Source organism: Hyperoodon ampullatus, assembly GCF_949752795.1.
Source record: "Hyperoodon ampullatus genome assembly, chromosome: 10".
Classification (NCBI taxonomy): domain Eukaryota; kingdom Metazoa; phylum Chordata; class Mammalia; order Artiodactyla; family Ziphiidae; genus Hyperoodon; species Hyperoodon ampullatus.
The window spans coordinates 89208209-89230004 of NC_136923.1; the positions used below are offsets into that span (position 1 = coordinate 89208209).

General features: G+C 37.2%; 1 protein-coding gene across 1 annotated transcript in view; it reads right to left on the reverse strand.

Annotated features, from left to right (window-relative positions):
* CDKAL1 (CDKAL1 threonylcarbamoyladenosine tRNA methylthiotransferase) overlaps nucleotides 1–21796 on the reverse strand; it is a gene marked incomplete at its 3' end in the record, with an annotated part of 656191 nt that overhangs the window by 229814 nt on the left and 404581 nt on the right. Inside the window, exon 11 of the mRNA XM_079712248.1 lies at nucleotides 7437–7582. Coding sequence (XP_079568374.1) covers nucleotides 7437–7582 — 146 coding nt within the window. The remainder of the gene's footprint in view (nucleotides 1–7436; nucleotides 7583–21796) is intronic.

A 21796-nucleotide genomic window follows, 5' to 3' on the forward strand; every position in this document is an offset into this window, starting at 1 on the left:
CCTATCTCGTGTGTGCCACGGTGAAAATTACATGAGTTAACCCCTACAATTTGCACATTACTTTCAACACATTATATGCTCAATAAATGTTGTCTAATAAATATTGTTAGCTATTAGCCAGCAGGGGTCCACAGAACACTGAATCTCTAAGAAAGCAGAGTACTATGTTCCACTAAAGGGAATATATCAGTTTCTCTGCAAACATCAGGGGATTTTCTTGCCTATGAAAAGAGAACTTTAATTAAAGCAGACTGAGAAATACTACTCTAAGCCTTAATGTTATTGGTTCCAGAGTAAGTGCCATTCTTCAACAAATACACATTATCCCTGCTTCTTGTTCTTGTGCCCCTGGTTGCCATGTACGCAGTGCAACCATATGGAGGTGAAAGGGGGACAAACCAAGCACTGTGCTAGGAACCGAGGATGCGGCCATCAACCAAGGACCAGGAAGACTTGTCCTCATATTAGCCATGACTACAACTCAGTAGCTTTTGAACACTTATAGTATTTGGTAAAGAAAGTAATCTAACAATACTTTTTATTTTCCCATATAACCCAGAGCACCTAGCCCCACGTCTGCTTATAGGAGGCAACTCCAGTTGGCATTTGACCCTTACCATTTTCATTTCCCTAGAACTGCAACGTCCCTTGGCTTCCACGGTGTTATTTCCTTCTGGGTCTCCTCCTACACTGGCTTGATTGTGCCTTTTCAGCCTCTGTCACAGGATCCTTTTTCCTTTTCCACCACTCAAGTATTGATGTTCCCTGGACTTCTGTTCTTGGCCTGTTTTCTTTCTTTTGGACGATCTCATCACCCACAGCTTTGTCTACTCCTCAAATGCTGATGACTGCCAAGTATTTCTCTCCAGACCTTCATCTCCCTCCTGGGCTCTTGACCCATATTTTCTATAGCCTGCAGGAGCAGTTCTGGATTGCCTACAAAGGCCTTTCAGATTCAATATGTCTAAAACCAAAGCCATTATCTTTTCCACCCAAATTCCTCCTTCTTCTCATTTCCTTATCTTGGTTAACTACATCTTCTTTTACTATGTCTTGCGATAAGATACCAAGGAGCCATCCTTGACACTCATGCCTACCTTCCTCATCTTCCCTTCTGAACACTCACTGTAAATTTTTATCTTCTCAGTATCTGTTGAGTCCACCTTATTGTCTCCATCCCTAGAGCAACATGCCTTAGATTAGAACAACAATAGAGTACTGGCTCAGCAATAACATGGCCTGAGTTTTCATCAAGGTTCTGTCACTAACTGCATGACCACGGGGAGATTACTTAACATCTTTGGGCCTTAAAAATTAAATAAGCTAATATATGCAATGCCTTCATAGCAGTATTTGACACAAAAGTAAAACTCAAAAATATTAGTTATTGGTTTTATTACTATTAGCATGTTAAGTAATATTGATATTGATATTGTTATTGTTCCATTTGCTGGGCACAAAACAGATAAATGAAAAAGTGAATCATTTAATTAACAGGTATTATTAGAATGGGTTGGAAGATTGTTACACAGTAGAAACTGAGGATCTAGTCCTATTATGCATTAAGTCGCTATGGGATTTCAACAAGTCTTTTTAACCACGTGAACCCTGACCTTCACTCTATAAAGTGCAGATTAAAAATATCTAACCTAGATACTTGCCAAGGTTTTTGTGACAACATCCTCACAATATGTGAGCCCTGTGGAATAAAAGAAGCATTCTGAAAGGAAAAATGCTTACTATCAGAATATGCCTTGACAGACTCTAATGTTTACAACAAAACGTTGAGGTAGAGAAAACATACAAAGGATTAAGGGAAGGGAGAGTCTCAGTTCCTAGAAGGAATAACACAATCATATTACAAAAGGAGGTGGAAAGAGGTGAGTGGTGATGAGAATTCTCTCTGAACCAGGCTAGAAGGACAACAGGAAGCTATATCAATAGAAAATTTAATTACCTTCAAACCAATTAATCAAATTTGGGGTAATCCCCATATAATACGGTATTTAGCACATGATGTCAAAATCTTCCAAATATAAATATAATACCATGTTCAAAAAGAAAAAAGTAAATGATTTTCTACTAGATAACTGTTTCAATGATATGTATTCATTCTCTTGAAAAAGTTTAAAAGTAGCAAGGGAGAGAAGGGAAAAGAACAGAACTTCACTACCTCAGAAAGAAATATGACAAAAGATAAAAGCGTGAACAAGACCCTAGGGACTCCCAAAATAACCACCTAGTTAAAGATATTAAGAATGATGAAAAAGAGCCAGAAAACATCTTTGAGGGAAGTGTTCTGCCTAAATTATTTTGGAGGTGGTTATTCAGCAAACAGAAGCACACCTGGGAATGCATCTGGAAGAAAACTTAATTACTGAATCCTTGTTGAATCATTCTTTTTTCTTTTCTTTTCTTTTTTTTTTCAATTTTCTTTTCTTCTATTCTGACAAATATTGCTATTTACGTTTCCAAGCCACTAGGAATAAAACTAGACAGAGGGGGAAAATAAACAGAATAAAATACAAGCTTAATGTAATTTGCCTTTTATCAGATTGTGCTCCAGTATGGACACACGGATGACAGGGACTAATGAAAGGAAGAAAAAGAACTCAGGATACTAACGAGTGAACACGACTTTTTTGCAGATAGATTGGAAACGTAGGGAATAGGACAGGCTGGATGATATGAGATAACTGTGACTCAGAGAAGTCATCCTGCCAGATTGACCCCAGCTTCATGCCCCTGTGCCTCTTCACTGTCTGAGCACACAGGAGAGAGGTCAGAGGACAGGACTTTCTCTGCAAAGCTGCCCCTTCCCCTCTAGTTTGTTTTCCCCACAAAAAGATTCCCCTTTACCCGTGAGTACTCATTAGTTATTGGTTGTGGCATTTCACTTGGAAATCTCTGGGTATAGTAAACTTAGGGGTGTGTGAATGGATATCACAGGGCTAAAAGGGTTAGTATGGGAAACAAGACAAATTAATCCAGAAGTACACAGTACACTGACAAATGATAATGGTAAATTCTGAGATAGGTAATACCATGGAATTAAAAGTCAACACAAAGACGCTAACAGTACGGTGCAAGTTACTTTAGATCCATGCAACTTGCAAGGAAAACAAACTGGTCATTAATTCATTCAAATTTTATTTACTGAGTGAGGGAGAAGAACCTTGTCTCCCAAGTTTAAGGTCTAGTTAACATAAATCAAAAGTCCACTGGACTTTTAATAAAATAATTTGTGTAAACGGTTAGGTCTTTTAATTCATAAACCATTTCATTTCTTTCTTTTTTTTTTTTTTTTTTGCTGTACGCAGGCCTCTCACTGCTGTGGCCTCTCCCGTTGCGGAGCACACGCTCCGGACACGCAGGCTCAGTGGCCATGGCTCACGGGCCCAGGTGCTCTGCGGCATGTGGGATCCTCCCGGACCGGGGCACGAACCCGTGTCCCCTGCATCGGCAGGCGGACCCTCAACCACTGCGCCACCAGGGAAGCCCCAACCATTTCATTTCTTAAAACGTATCTATCAATAGGACATCCTTGCATATTTCTTTCACACTTTCATGTGTGAATTTGAGGACTAAGCCATTCTTTTACTTAGCATTAGAACATATTCTTAAGAACTCTGCATATTGTCATTTAAAAAAAATATATGTGAATATACAGTTTATGTTGGGGAGTGACTGTGTAAATTCAACGCTGCTCAAATGGGGTAGGACCCAATTAAAATTTATGTCCAAGGCCCCAAGGTCCTGGGAACCCTAATTACATCCTTGCCATATATCACAGTGAAAAATCCTCTCATTGGGAAGTAAGTCTTTAAAATTACACGAGAAAATAAAAATAAATGATTCAAGTTTTCTACTTTTTAAAATCCCAGTATTATGTTAAAAAGACAACAGAGAAGCCAGTAAAGTGACAGGTAATGAAAAGTAAAATTTATGAGGTGTTTATTAAAAATTATAAAAACACAAATCTCTCTCAAACCAGAATCGCATCTCTTGCTTTGTTCTATGTAGTTTTCTTCCATATCCCTATAAATCCCATTACATATTTCAAGAAATCATCTTATCCATTTAAATAAAAACATCAAAGGACTTAGTTAATTTTCCAACAGGATTAATAAATTTGAATAGAATAATTTCAGTCATATGATTGTCTGCTCATGACCAGCGGTTTTAAATTAGTATATTAAGTAATTTAGACACTTTTCTTTGCAAAGGTTGCCTGATTTAGTACATTCCCATATGCCTCCACACGTGCTAACACTACCAGGTTATCTTCAATCTAGCTGCCATTATGGGAGTAGCTGCCAACTTTCAACCAATTGAAGAGAATAATGAATCAGCTTCAAGTTGGCTCATATGTAAACTTCTACTGCTCCCAGCTAAAACAGGGGCCAATTTCAACTGTAAAGAAAATTAATTAAAAAGATTTCAACTCCACTGTTTGAGAAACATGGCACCATGAACACGGCTGAACTAACAGCTTAAAAGCATGCAGCTTTATGTAAAATCCCATAGTGTGGATTTCAGTCTCAAATGCTATAGGTTGTTTTAAAGATTGGATTTTTTGAGGAAACAGATCAGGAAATACCTCATCCCTAAATTCATAACATGAATATTTGAGAAGCCTCACACTGCTGGAGAAAAAAATAAATAAATGAGACTCTTGTTTGTTAAAGGTTCATTACAAAAAAGACTTCAAAGGTTTCAGAGGAAAAAAGATGCAAATGAAAAGGGCCACATTTATACTCCTTCTAAAAAACAGAAAAAGTGAGCACCAGACACACCATTTTAAGTGAGAGCCACTGCATGAATTTAGTGTTAAACATAACCTAGGGCAATGTGGTAATATCAGACCCTCTTTCTAAGAATGACAATACTGTATTAAATTTTAATAAACACTGAACAAAACAATTTTATGCTGGATCAGTTATCCAGACTAGTGGTTCTATAGAAACCCCTGAAACTTTGGTGTTTCCAAGAATCATGAATCTATTTGGCATAAAGCTATATAGGGAAAAGTAAGTAAATGTCAGAGCAGAAGAGTGCTTAACATATTTCATTTATTTCTATATGTCCATCATAGTTGGAAATTATTCACTGGATAGATGAACTTCCCTGAGAGGACAGGAAAACTTTTCCACTAAAGAGTAAAGTTAGATTATAGAGTCCTCACAAGATTGAGGCTATACTATTCTTTACAAGCAACATGATAGATGGGACAAAACATACAATTTTTTGGTTCTGATGAACTGTCTAAAACTATATATAGTACAGAGTTAATTTTTAAAAAATCACCTGGAGATGCTAACTGGCTAGACTCATATTCTCCAATCCCAGTGAGTCACAGCACTTGAAACTGAAATTGTGGATGGATGGGTGGGATAGGTTGTCTTCTCCAGGTATCTCTAATTTCCTCCCCAGGGATCTCTGATATTTCCAGTGCTGGAAATACTGGAGATCCCTAGGTAGGTTCTGGAGCCTTCCACACAGTTGGGATAGTTCTAGAAAAGTCACATGGATGCCACAGTGTAATTCAGAATCCAAAGAAAGAATAATGAGCTTAGTACTATTTTCTAATACTTTGATGGGATCATCTTTTGACCCCTATTTAGCTCATGGATGCTGTTGAAACTGTTCAAAATGCAACAGATTTAAAAGGTCCATCTTTGGAGTAACATAAAAGGCTAAAACTTGTTGGGAAATTGTTGCCCAGTTAAGTAGCCACATTAATTTCCCAAACAACTGAGTCAGCACTCACCCAAATGGAGGTAAAAGGAGCTGCTGATTCCTTAACCTCACTGAATCACATTAACACAACTATTTGGAAAGTGTTCTAGTCCATTCTGCACAACAGGCTGCATGTCTACACTGCAAAATCTTGTGCAAAATCTTGTGCAACAGGTATGGACTGTGTGCATTATTTGCTACTGCTCTAGTAAGCAAAAGGCAAGAAATTTCACAGGTGTAACCAATTATTTGCAATTCTGAAAACATGCTATTCACCAGCACCAGCGTGCCCAGAAGGACTCTCTTACATGAGACAAGTTTACCTATAATAAGCTAGAATAAATGCAAAGGACGGATACAGGCCAACAACAGACATCTATTGTAAAAATCCTTATTCTTTAGCCTTGCTCTCAGTTCTGTTCAAGATCAGGAAGTATTAGAGATCCATCATTATTCTGTTTTCAACTTTGAAAGTTGTATATACTTAACGATTATAATTATGAAATCTTAGAATAAATATACTTTCTATTCACTGATTTGAATATTTGAACAATTAGCTGTATTTGCTTGAATGCACACCAAGTGTCTTTATTTCTGGTGGTTAGGATAATCAAGAAATGCCTAGAGGTGAAAAAAAAAGTAGACACATAAAGGGAAGATGAGGAAGGAAGGAGAAAGTAAACAGAAGAAGAAAAAGATTTTTAAAAAACCTGTATGTAGTCAGGATAAGTGACTAATTGAAGGTGGAAAAGATAATTGCTTACAATTTGTATAAAGCAATCATATCCACGTAGTCCTTGGTACAAAGGTACATAATTATAAACAGGAAGATGGATATAAAGAGTTGTATTTTAATTTAGAAAAACAACAGAGGAAAAGATTATGGGAAAAAATTATGGAAAGTAGAAAGACCCAGGCCACAAATATGCCAAGATAAATGACATAGCCCCAGTGGGGAGAACAGTGCCCCAGACGAGAATGTTCTGTATGACCTTGGCCAGCATTATTTCCTGCCTTTTATAATCACAGAAGGCATTCAACGTTTGGTGATGATGAGAAGTAGGATTTTGAAGAATATAATTATAGGCTGCAAGTGTTTTATGTGGAAGCAAAATTATCATTCATGTCTGAGATTGTGTAAATGTGCCTTAATTTTGGTCAATGGCAATTTGAACTTTAAAAAAACAGAATCCCAAAATCTCCTTATAAATCCCATTCTGCAAGAAAACCACAAGGATAAATGTGTAAAAGCAAAGACATTCCCAGATACTCTTCAAAAAACGGTATCTCATAGAAAATTATCTCTTTTGTAGTGACATGATTTGACCTACCTCCACGTCAAAATCAGTTGACAACTTCAAAAAGCCACATTAAAGGAGATTTAAGCAGAGCAAGGCTAAAGCAGTTTTCATCTACTAGGTCAGGTACAGAAATGATCACAATGCACATTACCTTAGGAAGACTGGCAACCTTACACAAATTAATGGGGTGCGATGCACAGATGGAAGGTGGATAAAACTGAGGGGCAAGAAGAAACCACATCAAGGGTGTCTAAGGAAAACTTAAAGGCTTTGAAAGCTTCGAAAGTCTCACCTCTCTCTGGTACCTTTAATTGTGGCTACCATAAGTGCATTTTTGCCACATGCTTTTAAAAGAAAAAAGGAGATGGTTATTTTCTTAAATGCTAACAGACTTACTTGTCTTTCAGAAAATCCACTACTCTTTTGAAGTCAGCCACGCAGTATTCTCTTTTCATTTCCATGAGCACAGTGTCAGAGGCAGACTGGACTGGTATGTGCAGAAAGGCATACACTCGGGGGTGATTAAGGATTTTTGCCATTTCCTTGAAAAAGATGGAAGGAGAAAACAATCACTGTAACAAATCAGAGAATGGTTTCCCTCAGATCAATTCTCACGAGTGCAAGCAAATACACACAGCTGAAAACGGACCAATCTTCTAGGCTCCCCGAGTGAAAGTCCACCAGCATCACTCTAGGGTGACATCTGGGAATTTAACATGACTTTCGGAGGATTTCACAGAAGTGTTATTTCCTCACGGTCATTGCCTCTCTTAGGTGACGAAACAGACATAAGCTCATGTAATGCCTAGAGAGTAAAAAAGATTTCTGCATACTTCAAAATAAACACCACTCCTCCCTTCCCTCAAAGCAGTGTTATATTCTGCCCTGTTACATTAGCAGCAGAAGCAGCAACATTTAAGGCAAACGGTCAAAGCCGTAGAATCCTGTGTACGTGAATAAAGTTCCCAAATTTAGGGCAAGTCAACATTTTTTTTTTTTTTTAAACGCTGAAGGAGAAAAAGAAATCTGTAACTCACCTGTTTCTTTTTTAGCTAGTTAGCAAACACTTATTTTTGAGTATCTACTATGCAAAAGGCAGAGTATCAGACAATGAAACCAACCAGTTCACCAATGGTCACCTACTACTACCTACCTTTAAGCTGCAGAGTTCCAAAGAAGAGAAATAAGGAAAGAGCAGAAAGAAGAATCTGTCTTGCAAAGTTAAAGAGAGCAATTTTAAGTGAAACAAATCAGGAAATTCAGAGATGGTTCTAAATTCCTCCAAGGATACAAAGTGGGTAGAAAAAAGAGTGGTAAAAGGAGAACGGTGGTAAGGAAACGATTTATGTGAGCAAAAAGAAAAATGTGACTAATTTATGGCCCATCAATGGGTTGGGGGAGAAGAAGGAAGGAGAAAAAGAGGGGGAGGGGAAAAGGGGGGAGGAGAGAGAGAACACTAAAGGTCCAATAGAGATAAAAATGTCAAGAAAGGAACTGCTCTTCAGTAGCTTGCATGTGTCCAGTGATTTTTAGTTTTCAAAGTACTGAACCATACTTCCACAAAGTACTGAACCATACTTCCACAAAGTACTGTACCATACTTCTACAAAGTACTGAACCATACTTCCACAAAGTACTGAACCATACTTCTACAAAGTACTGAACCATACTTCCACAAAGTACTGTACCATACTTCCACAAAGTACTGAACCATACTTCCACAAAGTACTGTACCATACTTCCACAAAGTACTGAACCATACTTCCACAAAGTACTGTACCATACTTCTACAACGTACTGAACCATACTTCCACAAAGTACTGTACCATACTTCCACAAAGTACTGAACCATACTTCCACAAAGTACTGTACCATACTTCCACAAAGTACTGTACCATACTTCCACAAAGTACTGTACCATACTTCCACAAAATACTGTACCATACTTTCACATCTGTCATCTTGTTCTATCATTAGAACAGTATTTTGAGAGACCTTATGGAGTCAAAGAGCCACCTAATGCCATACAGTCACCTCTCTTAGCTGTTCAGGGCTCAGTCATGCATATGTATCACCCATACCCTTCATTCCTTCATTTTCTTTCCATTGACTATAATATTAGTATTTTTACCAAAGTGGAAGAATAGAGTGACAAACTCAAACTAACCATCTTCTTAGGAGCAGCTTAGTTGGTTTAAAAAATCCTTCTAAGAGATTCAAATAACCAAATGATACTACTCATGGATATCCTTTATTGACCTTCTCTTCCAGGAATTAATAGGGATATACCTTGTTATATACAGATTACTAAATTGGGACTGAAGTTCAAGAATTTCTTATTTAGCAGCAAATTAACTGGCGAACACATCATCTGAAGAGTTCCCTCACAAAACTGTTACATTTCTTGGCTGGGTATTTAGTTAGAAGGCTCTTCATCTCCTTACTCAACACCTTCCATGTATAATAAGGCTGTGGGACGCAGGGCAACATTTATCACTACCTACTCTACAATAAATATGTTGTCCTCCTGCTAGATTCTCTGTCTTTCAGGTTTTTCACACTTGAATATCAAGATTCTTGAACAGTGTGAGAAAAACAAATTATACAAAAATATCTGTTTTCTAAAGGCGCAGGACTCAGCTTTAGCTAACTTTCAACATACATACTGTTGTAAAAAAAAAATGACACCTTAACAAGTAACACAATTTGTGAAATGAAATTTTACTCTCAATCTCTGTGCCTTGGTTTTCTCATCTGGAGAATGGAGATAGTGGTAATACCTACCTCACTGGGCTACCAGGCCACTGTAAAAATAAAATAAGATAATCCAGTATGTGCTTATGTGTTGGCTCTCAATACATAAACTATCTAACATTCTTCTTCCCTGGACAGTATTTAAAGTTCATGGTAACACGTTTTCATATACATGAATGGGAATATATCAATAAACAGAATAGCTTTTCAACAAGGCAGTTTCCTTACCTAGTAAGTGAAGGAGAGATAACTTGTACTGACTTGCAAAATCTAAATTTGAAACGGGTTCCCAGTAAACATGACCCAGGGCCAGAAAGGGTGCAGTTTCTGTTGGAAACACTCAGAGTGGCCTTCTCCTATAAACAGGATACTGCACTGGATGAAGCATTGCCCTATTATAGTAGGACAATTTTCAAATTAAAATGTTAATAGCAAACAAGTAGGATAAATTTGGTGGGTTTTTTCCCCTTTGGCTCTCAAAATTAGATTTCCCGCTAGTAATTATCTTCAGCTTCATTCTACAGACTTTGCAACTTTGTAATAGTAGGCACCAGAACACAAAATAAATATAAACCTGCCCCTTATTTAAAGTCTGTATTTCTTCTACTAAAAGAATCACGACTTAACATAGATTAATGTACCCCAAAGAGACAAAGTACATATTTTTTCTTTTGTTTTTCCTTTTATCCCTCTTCTCTCTCAGCACTGTTGGTTAAGAGTAACCTTTGGGCTACTTCCCCTTTCAAAATTCTTCTCTATTTTTAAGGTTCAGCTTAGAGTTACAGATTCTCTACTGTAAGAGATGACTTCCTCCTCTGTGATTCCTCAGCAACCTGTTCCTGGTGTTACCAAAATATCTCCTTGGTTCTACTTTGCAACATGGGTCATGCATCTCCAGATGGAAGGTGGACAAGGCCTGCGATTATGTTTTACTCCTCTCTGGATCTCTACAATGGCTAGGACTGTGCTGAGTACACCACCAAACATATAAACGTAGATCTGAGTCAAAACTACATCAAGATACAAAGAGAGAGATTTAAAATATAATTGCTATTTGATAGGAAGACAAATTTTCAATTAGTTCCATTTGGTTAAAGCAGGTAAATAAGCACATATTCAGGCAGGTAAACAGCAGATAATCAGCCTGTTTTAATTTTAGAACAGTGAAAAATTATATATGAATATGTAAGTAAATATATGTCTAAGAAAAGATCAGATTCTTTATAGGTAGCCCCACCATGGGTTATAATTCAAAAAGTCTGTTGGAGCCTTGGATTGGAATTACAATGTACATTCTTATGGAAATAATTTATAAATGGTGTGCCCAAGAACAGCAGCCATGAGCAACCCTACACTCAGAGCTGGGTAAGGGAGTCTGAGTAGACAGGCAACTATGTGTGCAGACATGTGTGCACACAGGCCTGTGTAGGTCTGTGTGTGCATGCATGCACATGGGTGTGTTTTAAGGAGCCCTGGTAGCAACTAGCATAGAAATAGTATCTATTTTAATATATGGTCATTTTTTATCTAAGGGTTGATGTACCAAGGCTGCTTAAAATAGATGGTGACTATTTCATAGGTAAAGACCAGAGAATGTCTAACAGATCAACAAAACAGTATTTCTATCTGGTGTTTTCACATGGGGTTTTCCTATTACAAATTGGTGTTCATCTCACTGTGTGTGATTTTTTTTTTTTTTTTTTGCGGTACGCGGGCCTCTCACTGTTGTGGCCTCTCCCGTTACGGAGCACAGGCTCCGGAAGCGCAGGCTCAGCGGCCATGGCTCACGGGCCCAGCCGCTCCGCAGCATGTGGGATCCTCCCGGACAGGGGCACGAACCCGTGTCCCCTGCATCGGCAGGTGGACTCTCAACCACTGCGCCACCACGGAAGCCCCTGTTTGTGATTTTTTAATGAACTTAAAGAGCAAAGAAAAAATAATGAATGAAAACAGGCTTAATTTAAAAAAGCAATTTATGTATGGTGCATTTTTTTTTTTTTTTTTTTTTTTTTTGCGGTACGCGGGCCTCTCACTGTTGTGGCCTTGCCCGTTGCGGAACACAGGCTCCGGACGCGCAGGCTCAGTGGCCATGGCTCACGGGCCCAGCAGCTCCGCGGCATGTGGGATCCTCCCGGACCGGGGCACGAACCCGTGTCCCCTGCATCGGCAGGCGGACTCTCCACCACTGCGCCACCAGGGAAGCCCTGTATGGTGCATTTTTAAAAGAAATGTTAAGTTTCACTTTTATTGCCCAGCAGTCATCAAATTAATCATCATATTCTACCTGGTTTTGAATATATATACTACCAGCTGAACAAAGTCACTCAGTGTATATTAATACTTGCATTCAGATGTCTCTGCATTCACAGTGAAAGCCCTCTCAGATTATAGCTTTGTTAGGAAGTATTGTATCTGCATACTTAAAATGCTAAACTATGTAACACTGCTATGTTTTTTTTTCAAGCTAATCTAAGATATATGTTGAAGCAAGAAAATACCTCAAAAAAAAAAAAAAAAAGACAAACTATACCACTTACCCTTAGGCATGAAAAGATAGCTTATTTGACATACAATTCACACACCATACCATTCACTCATAAAATGTATGCAATTAAATGTTTTTTAGTATATTCACAGAATGGTGCAGTTTAATGGAAATTTCTTGTTTATCACTCAAAATTAGACTCCATTTGGGGTGGAACTTTCTGTGGCCCATACAACACTTAATTTCTTCATCCTCTGTTCTACTTTTGTAATTGATATACAATTCCATTCCAGTATTTATTGAAAACTGGTTAAGAAAAAGGACTCAGCAGTCTGAGAGGCTTAGGTTCTACATTATTTATTTCATTTACTGCTAGTCATTGCGGACAAATTATTTAAATATCTCCGAATGTTCATTTTCTTCATTCATAAAATGACAATGTATCAGTAGGATGCATTAGGTTATGCTATATAGCATACGATCTCAAAAATCTCAGTGGCTGAGCGCGCGCGCCACAACTACTGAAGCCCGCGCGCTGCAACTACTGAGCCCGCGTGCTTCAACTATTGAAGTCCATGCTCTGCAACAAAGAGAAGCCACTGCAGTGAAAAGCCTGCACACCGCAAGGAAGAGTAGCCCCCGCTTGCGACAACTAGAGAAAGCCCGCGTGCAGCAACGAAGACTCAATGCAGCCAAAAATAAATTTAAAAATTAAAAAAAAAAATCTCAGTGGCTTATAACAACGAAAATGTAATTCTTCTTCATGCTACATATCTTTCATGGACTGGCTAATAAAGCTTTGCTCAAGTTGCTTCCACTTGCAAACTGAATTTGGAAGAGGGGGAGGAAAAGAGAATCATTGGCTTAAACCTTCTTCCCGCATTTCACTGGTTGTTGCAAGTCACACAGCTGCTCCTGAGCTTAACTAGGCAGAGATTCTCACGCCCCCACGGAGAGGGAAAGCAGGATATTTGGTAAACGGTGATACATTCTACCATAGAAATAATAAAAATACCTGCACTGTGGAGGGAGGAGTCAGATGAGATACATAAAGTATCGATACTCAGTCGAGGGCTGGACACAAGTGAGCGCTTCCCCATCCAAGGAGGCAGTCGTGTTTACATGTTTATTTATAAAATGCAAAGGAGGTTACTGCGTTCTTTGCATCCGCATCCCAGAAACACAGTTTTCTGTTTAATAAATACTTGTTTAGCTGCATCATTTCACATACGAAGCAACCATAACTAGAGCAGTGAAATCACCAGAACATTGTTTCGACTCTGTACTGCGTGATGTGCAAAACGAAAGTTAGCATCATTTGGGATAATCAGACCATAAACAAGTAAGAGTTAAATATTTCTAAATAAATCTTTAATATCTGCCTTCCCATTGGGTTCTTTAATTATTTACGTCATATTTAAGAGAAGCCAATAGAATTTGTCTGAGTTGAACACTCAGTCTAACTGGGTTGCATGTATTATCCCCATTAAATTGATCAGGTATTCAGTTGTTCTTTTAGTGTCTGGTAGACATGGTCTTTTTTTTAATGGAAAAAAGGGCAACTATATTTTAAATATATATATATTATATATATATAAAATATATAAACATATATACTTTATATATACATAATTTTTAACATACATCTATGCATGTTATATAGTGTTTGAATCACAACAGATTTTATTGTTAGCTTTCTTCTCTGTTATTTTATTTTAAAATTAATACAGTAAAATTGACTTTTTTCTATGTGTTCAGTTTCATGAATTTTAACATAGGTGCAGATTCATGTAACCATCACAACAATCCAGATACAAGGACTCTTTTGATTTCTTGGCATTAGCAGAGCAGAATAATAATTTAAAAATAAAACAAAACACTGATAATATCAGTTGAACATAAATGTGTGTATAATTACAACTCAGCATTTTGACATTAGTATTAATGTGTATTCTTATCTTCATAACGTGAAGTCTGATTATTGACTCTGACACTAAGATGAGTGGTAACGGTAAAGGGGGACTGAAGTTCTTTTAACATTTCTATGAAAGCTAATTAGAACAGATATTTTGTCTCAACTTATTTTAATGCAAATATTGAAAATGTTAACTCTTTGCAGTTTAGAAGTGAATTTTCTGTTATAATTAAGTTACAGATCAAATGTAAATTAGAATCTGCTCACAATATCCACTCCTTTTCATTTGGGATATAAGGATTGGAAGTGTTCTCTTTTTGTGCTCCTTGTTCACTTTCTGATGTTATTAATGATAATTTATTTTTAGATGGCTGAAAGTAAATGTAGGTGCTGGTAATTGACTTAGTGGCTGTTACAGTGTCATTAATGAAATAATGGATGAAATATGACTCTGATATTATTTTATCTTGACCTATATGACCTTTGGAGCATTGAAGGTGACTCCAGAAATAGGATTTCCTAGAACACAGGCACTGATGTTTGACCTTTACCTAGAATTCTTTGTAGGATTTACTCTAAAATAAACATTTTGATTAATCAACTGGGTTATCCAGTCATCCATTCATTCAACTGTAATTTAACTGTTTAAGCACCAGGCATTAAGCAAGGAAATGGAGAGAGAGAGAAAAACACTGTATACTCTTGGGGTATGAGCATGTATGGTAAAATTGTAGGACAGGGAAATAAGAGCTAATTGAAGTCTGTACAGTGTGCTCTGCCACTGAGAGTAAAACTACCTAAAAAAGAGATATTTAAAATAACATAACATTGCTACAACAGGGATGAACTTTGAAAACATTATACTAAGTGAAATCAGCCAGACACAAAAGGACAAATATTGCATGATCTCACTTACATGAAGTACCTAGAATAGTCACCTTCATGGAGACAAGTGGGGGAGAGAGGCATGGGGAGTTTATTGTTTACTGGGCACAGAATTTCAGTTTGGGACAAGGAAGAAGCTCTAGAGATGGATAGTGGTGACGGGTGCATAATACTGTGAATGTACTTTATGTCCCTGAACTGTACACTCAAAAATAGTCAACAGGTAACACACATAAGACATAAGGCTGTATATCTTGTAAAATGATCCAATAACCTGTCATATCAGTTCTGCTTCTTTTAGTCTAATAATATCAATTATATCTTTAAAAGTACATTTGGGAAAAATAAGGAGTACACTTGGGGACCACTTAATGATTCTCTACCTATTCACTCTTTTATCAAATATACCAACTGTAACATTATTTGTTGAAATCACTTTAAAGAGAGAATTGTTTGTTTGAGGGTTGGACTCACAGATCTTATAGGCTGAACCTGTTACATACTTCTAAAATAAAGATGCATACGGTAATTAGTGTACATAAAATAATGAAAAACACTGCTCTTTTAAAAAATGAATGTTTTTCTGTATTATAAAGGTAATATATATTCATTTTTAAAGTTTTAGAAAAACAAAAATAGAAAGAAAAAAATAAATCATAGTTAAAGCAATACTGTCACTATCATCTTGAAGCAATTATATTATAAAATTATATTTGATACCATTTGGTGGGTTTGGAGAAAGTAAAATGATTTTCAAAGAACAAAATATTAAGTTAATAATATTTCTTAACAATACATCACTCAGTGTGAGCTCAATTTCTTCAAAAATGAAAGAAGTAAACCTTTCTTCTAAGCAGGGTTCAAATCACCTAGGCACTTATACTCAAGGGGCTCATTCCACATTAGCATAACAGGAGAGAGAAATGTGGATATGAAAACAACAAGCAAAGGAGAATCAGAGATAAGAATCAGCAAAAATGCCTTAGAATCATTCCTGAAGAAGTTATTACCATTTGAGCAACTCTGTCCCTGGAGCTATGATGAGAGATCAAAAAAAATAAATAGACCTGAAAGAAATTTCTTTGTTCAAAAACAAAAACAAAAATGAGAATGAAAGTAAAAGGAGAAAAGAGGGATGGGCAATTCTTTCCCCAATCCCAAATTTATTGTAATGTAAGGGAATTCTTAAAAACATGGACCAGAAGAAGTCATTTAATTGGAATGATTATTAGAGGGAAGAAGCAAGCTCTCAGCACTCTCCAAATCACAATACTATCAAGTGGTACAGCACCAGTAGTAACAGTAATAATAGTGATAAGCATCCTTATGTGCTAGACATTTTGCTGATTCACAAGGAAACCTGCAGAGCTCTGGCGGGGCCTTCCTGGGTATAAAAGCCCCTCTGTGACCCCCATTTCTTGTTTGTAGGAAAAAAGGCTTTAGTCCCCTAGGCCTCCCCCAAATTCCAAAGAGCAAACTCAAGTAGGTACTAATTATGGAAGTGAGAGAATGCAGAAACAAAGGAAAAGCAGTCAAGCAAGAAAACTAGTAACAGCTTAAACAATAGTTTAAGGATAAAACAGAGTCGTAGTTCCTCCTCAAGGGATATACATAACAATTTGACACAAATCTTTGAGTTGTTCTGCAGAAACTAAGACCCACAGCCAGGTGGAGGCTGGTGATTACATGCTGATCACAAGCAGTAGGCCCCTGACTGGCTGGAACCAGAAGGTTGATGATAAAGATTCCCAAAACATCACCCTGTTACCTCACCACCAACCAATCAGAGAGAAGTCCATGAGCTGCAACCCTCACTCCAAATGCTGCCTTTAAAAATCCTTCCCTGAAAGCCATCAGGGAGTTCAGGTCTTTTGAGCATGAGCTGCCCATTCTCCTTGCTTGGCACCCTGCAATGGATGCTGTACTTTTCTTCATCCCTGATGCCAGGACACTGGCTTTGCTGCCAGTCAGGCGAGCAGATCCAAGTTCAGTTCGGTAACAACATTCATTATCTCATTTACATTTCTGAACAAACCTAGAGAGTAGTTTTACTGAATCTAACACTCAGGGAAGTTACAACCTTGTCCAAGGCACAGTGGTACAACTGGAGTGTAAATACAGTCACCCTGACTCTCAAAAGTTACCAACCCCCAAATATGTCTCTTTCGCATATGGATTATTTTGAGCTAAAGGCCATTGAGAACCAGCAGACCCAGGAAAAGGTCTAAAAACAGGGCCTTTGTTTTCCTTTTGTAAAAGGAATTTCTATTTATAAATTTTCCATCTTTTTTTTTAATTTTTGGCTGCATTGGGTCTTTGTTGCTGCGTGTGGGCTTTCTCTAGTTGCAGTGAGCAGGGGCTACTCTTCTTTGCGGTGCACTTGCTTCTCATTGCTGTGGCTTCTCTTGTTGCGGAACATGGGCCCTAGGTGCATGGCCTCAGTCGTTGTGGCACATGGGCTCAGTAGTTGTGGCTCACGGGCTCTAGAGCGCAGCCTCAGTAGTTGTGGCACACGGGCTTAGCTGCTCCGCGGCATGTGGGATCTTCCCAGACCAGGGCTTGAACCCGTGTTCCCTGCATTGGCAGGCAGATTCTTAACCACTGCGCCACCAGGGAAGTCCCGAATTTTCCATTTTTAAAGGTAGAAGTTTTGGGGAAAAAAGATGTAAATATGGAAATTCCATAGTAGGAAGAAGAGAACAAAATTTTAACAATTCCTATCAATGGTGAAGATAAGACTTAAATATGCATAACAAACCTTTCTAAACAATCCCTGTTTACCATACTTTTCCTGGTCACCTTCCCATAACTAGTCTTCCTCACCCAGAACTACAAATCCGTTTTCTTTGGTTTTAGCATAAGATGGTATATAAACCCAAGTTCTAAACACCCTTTGGGGTTACTGACTGCTGGGTGCTTCCATGCATATGAGCAGAAAGCACATGTTAATAACCTTCTGTTTTTCTCTATTTATCTATCTTTGGCTAGTGTAACTTACAGAAACCCACCTGGAGAACCCAAGAAAGGCAGAGGAAAAGATTTTTTACTTCCTTACACTCCATTCCATCAAAATGTGTCTCACAAATGTGTCCCCCCTAAACCTAAAATCATTCCTGAGGAACAGCACTAGTTAATTCACGTGACAGTGTTAACTAACAATAAGTCATTTCTGGGAGCAGGGCTTGAAATAAGCAGTGGAGAGCTGTCTCTCCAAAACAAGACCAGAATAAAATCAAAGAGTTTAAAATGTTCAGTTTGCAAAATTCTCCTTATGTTTGATGTATTAGAAATGTGTGCATTTTTCCCAAATGTCTCAAAATGCATGAATTAAATGCTTCTCATTACATTAGTTGAAATTAAAATATAATAAATTAATAGGATCTTTGCACTCTTTTGTTACTGAACAATATGGAATTTGAGGTCAAACGGATAAATGGGTATATAATTTTTATAAAGCAACAAAGAGGGGCCTATTTCTTCCTTGTTCTACTTTAATTGTTTTCACTTGGTAAAATTGGCTTCACGAGTCAGTTCTTTAATTGGATCTGAAATGAAAGCATTTCCAGTTACTGCATGGTAAGCTAGCTTGTCTAAGAACACCTAGTCAGAACAGTTTCTGAGATTTGAATCTGCTGCTCTTTTAAGCACTGTGGTGCCAAAGTTATAGGATCAGATAGCTTGTATAGACTATAAAGAAAGATCAGGAAAAAATTCCATGTGATGAGCCAAATTTACCTGTTAAGACTTGAGCTATTTTTTTAAATGTTCCGTTATTTTTTAATCAAATGGAAGTTAAAATCCTATGCAATTAAAATAGATTTCTTCAGATTAGAGAGGGAAATGAAGATTTTTATTTTCTTCTTTTCTGTCAAAGTCTGTAGCCTCTACAAATATAGAAATCTGATGTACCTTAGGGAAGCAATCATTTGATACATAAGTATTTTCAGATCTTAAATGTTGCCATTTTTATAGGATTAAAGAATTTTTTTAAAAGATAGAGCAGGGCTTGAACTTCATCTTTCCAGTGATCAAATGTTATAAATATATATTGTTAATATATTATGTTTACCTGGCTTCAAAACTGGATAAAGATGGGTCTAAATAACAATGATTAAGGAGATATAAGATACCATGTTACATACTAAGTATCTCCTTCTGTCTTAGGTGAGAAAAAGGATTTCCAAATCAAGTACTCTGTCTTTAATATTTCAAAATTAGCTAGAGATCGAGAATCTAGAAGACAGGTAGGAAAAAAGAGAACTATGTCCAAGAGAGGTTAACAAAATGTGCAATACCCTGAAATGAATGCCGGTGGAAAGTGATGGCACCATCAACAGCTTTCCATAGAATGTTTAGATCACTTCCTTTGTCCCATCCTCAAAGGACTCTAAATAATCTCTCCACAGAATTACTTAAATAGGCACAGTTCAGATAGGAGATCCAGAAAGAGCTGGGATTATTGCGAAATAAGAAGAATAATTTATTCTGAACAAATAGTACTCAGTGTCTCTCCAGAAATGGTGTCAAGAAGTGGGAGAACACAGCCCATATGAAGAAATTTCTCCCAAGAGGCTGCCCTGAGTAAATGAAATGTCTTCAGCTGAGTGAAATGAAGACAGGAAAATCCAATCCCTTAGTGGTTTAAGGATACATTAAAACTACTCATTAAAAATTAAAAACAAATGGGATACTCCCATCTGGGTGTTTATTTTCCCCTTAATAAACTATTGAATGACTTTCCCAAGCACTGATTATATATATGACATTTAAAAATGAACTCACTGTGGATGAATGGATAAAGGAAATGTGGCGTATGTATACAATGGTATACGTATTATTCAGACCAAAAAAAGAAGGAAATCCTGCCATTTGTGACAACTTGGATGGACCTTGAAGGCGTTATGCTATGTGAAATAAATAAATCAGACAGAAAAAGACAAATGCTGTATGATCTCACTTACATGTGAAATTAAAAAAAATTTAGAAAAAGAATTCATAGATACAGAGAACAGATTGGTGGTTGCCTATTCTTATCACTTATTGTGATCATTTCACAATACATACAAATATCATATCATTATGGTGTATACCTGAAACTAAGTTGTATGTCAATTATAGCTCAATTAAAAAAAAATGAAAGCAGTATAACCTTGCCGAAGCATTACAACCTTTTCCTCAACAGTTTTAAAACCTCTGAATTTCTCACCTTCATCCATTACACCCCATTAGTTGCTATGTGTTTCTTCTACTACTCAACCCTCAGAAGTCTCTGATATTTGGTCATATCTACCTCCTGAGCATAACTTCGCACTGTCCAGGTCACACAACTTCTTTCTTACAAACTATAGTGTAAATTGGGTCTTGAAATGGGCACAGAGTATTCCTGGAGGGAAACAAACTAGCAGGCAAGGGTCATTTAAAAATGAATTCATGTCCAGGTCTTTAATTTCCATTTGTACTTTTTCATAAAACTGATTTGTCTGTGGTCAAGGCTTCATGCGGGGTCTCCTTTCACACCTCCCTCTCACTTTTACTGAACACCTTCAGGTCACCAAGTAGGGACTTGTGAAGCTGCCTTTTTCAAAACAACATTAACGAGCTCCCATGGCTGCCACCCTCAACATTCATTTCATTAAAAGCAGAATTTATAATAAATTTCTACATTTATGCTTAAGAAGTATTGATACTGTTTTTGATGAATTGTGTACTACTACTAATCTAATGATAATTCGATAAAAAGTGTTTTTTAAAAAATATTTAGAGCCTTGCGGTCACAATGTCTTTATATATACATTTTGATACAGAAAAGGGTGGTAGAAGGATCAATAGATGACTTTCAAGCTTAAAAATATGTTAGATAGAATTCTGTAGAGAAAATGGAAATTTGAATTCTGGGAAAAAAGAGGATGATGTAAGTTCTCCTATTTTTTAATATTTATTTGAATACATTTGAAAGAGTGATAACAATTTTATTTTACAATTCTATATTTAAAATATACCACAGGTTACCTCTTCTGCAGCTATTTAAACTTAGCATGAAAAAAATTCAATGTCAATCAGAAAATGTATGAGGTGGCACATGATTTTAGAAAATTATTTTGGGGTAACACCAAGCAAAAGTTTCAATACCACTCACAGGTCTGCAAAACCAAGTCCCAACATCTTAGTCTGGCATTCTGCCCTCTTTCCAAACCCATCTTCCCTGATAGCTTTCCTCTTTTCCTCCAACATATACCAACTCCCAGGGAGCACATCTCCACCTAAAAGGGACCTATAGCGTTTTGCCTGGGACATGCTCTAGACTTTTCACCCTTGTTTAAATGTCAACCTCAGCCTAGAATGCAACTCCCCACTTCCAAGCTACTCTTGCCTACCGAAAACTATCCACACCTCGTGTATCAATTCCTCCTGTGTTTCCCAATGTATACAAAGAACTAATCATCTCTTTTCATTTTTCATTTAAAGCCCTTTGTATCTCTACTAGGCAATTACCACATTCTACATTTCAATTACCCCCACCACCCCGCCACATCATATATAAAAAAACAGTTGGCACCTCTTTGTTTGAGTTGGATAGCAGTTAAACCAAGAGTCAATGTGTTTAAGCAAGACAAACTATAGACTCAGTATTCACAATTCTCATTCTGGCTTTTTCAATGATTTCCTATGTGCTTCCAGGGAAACCTCAACTTTAGACAGTTTATACCTAAGTTTCTG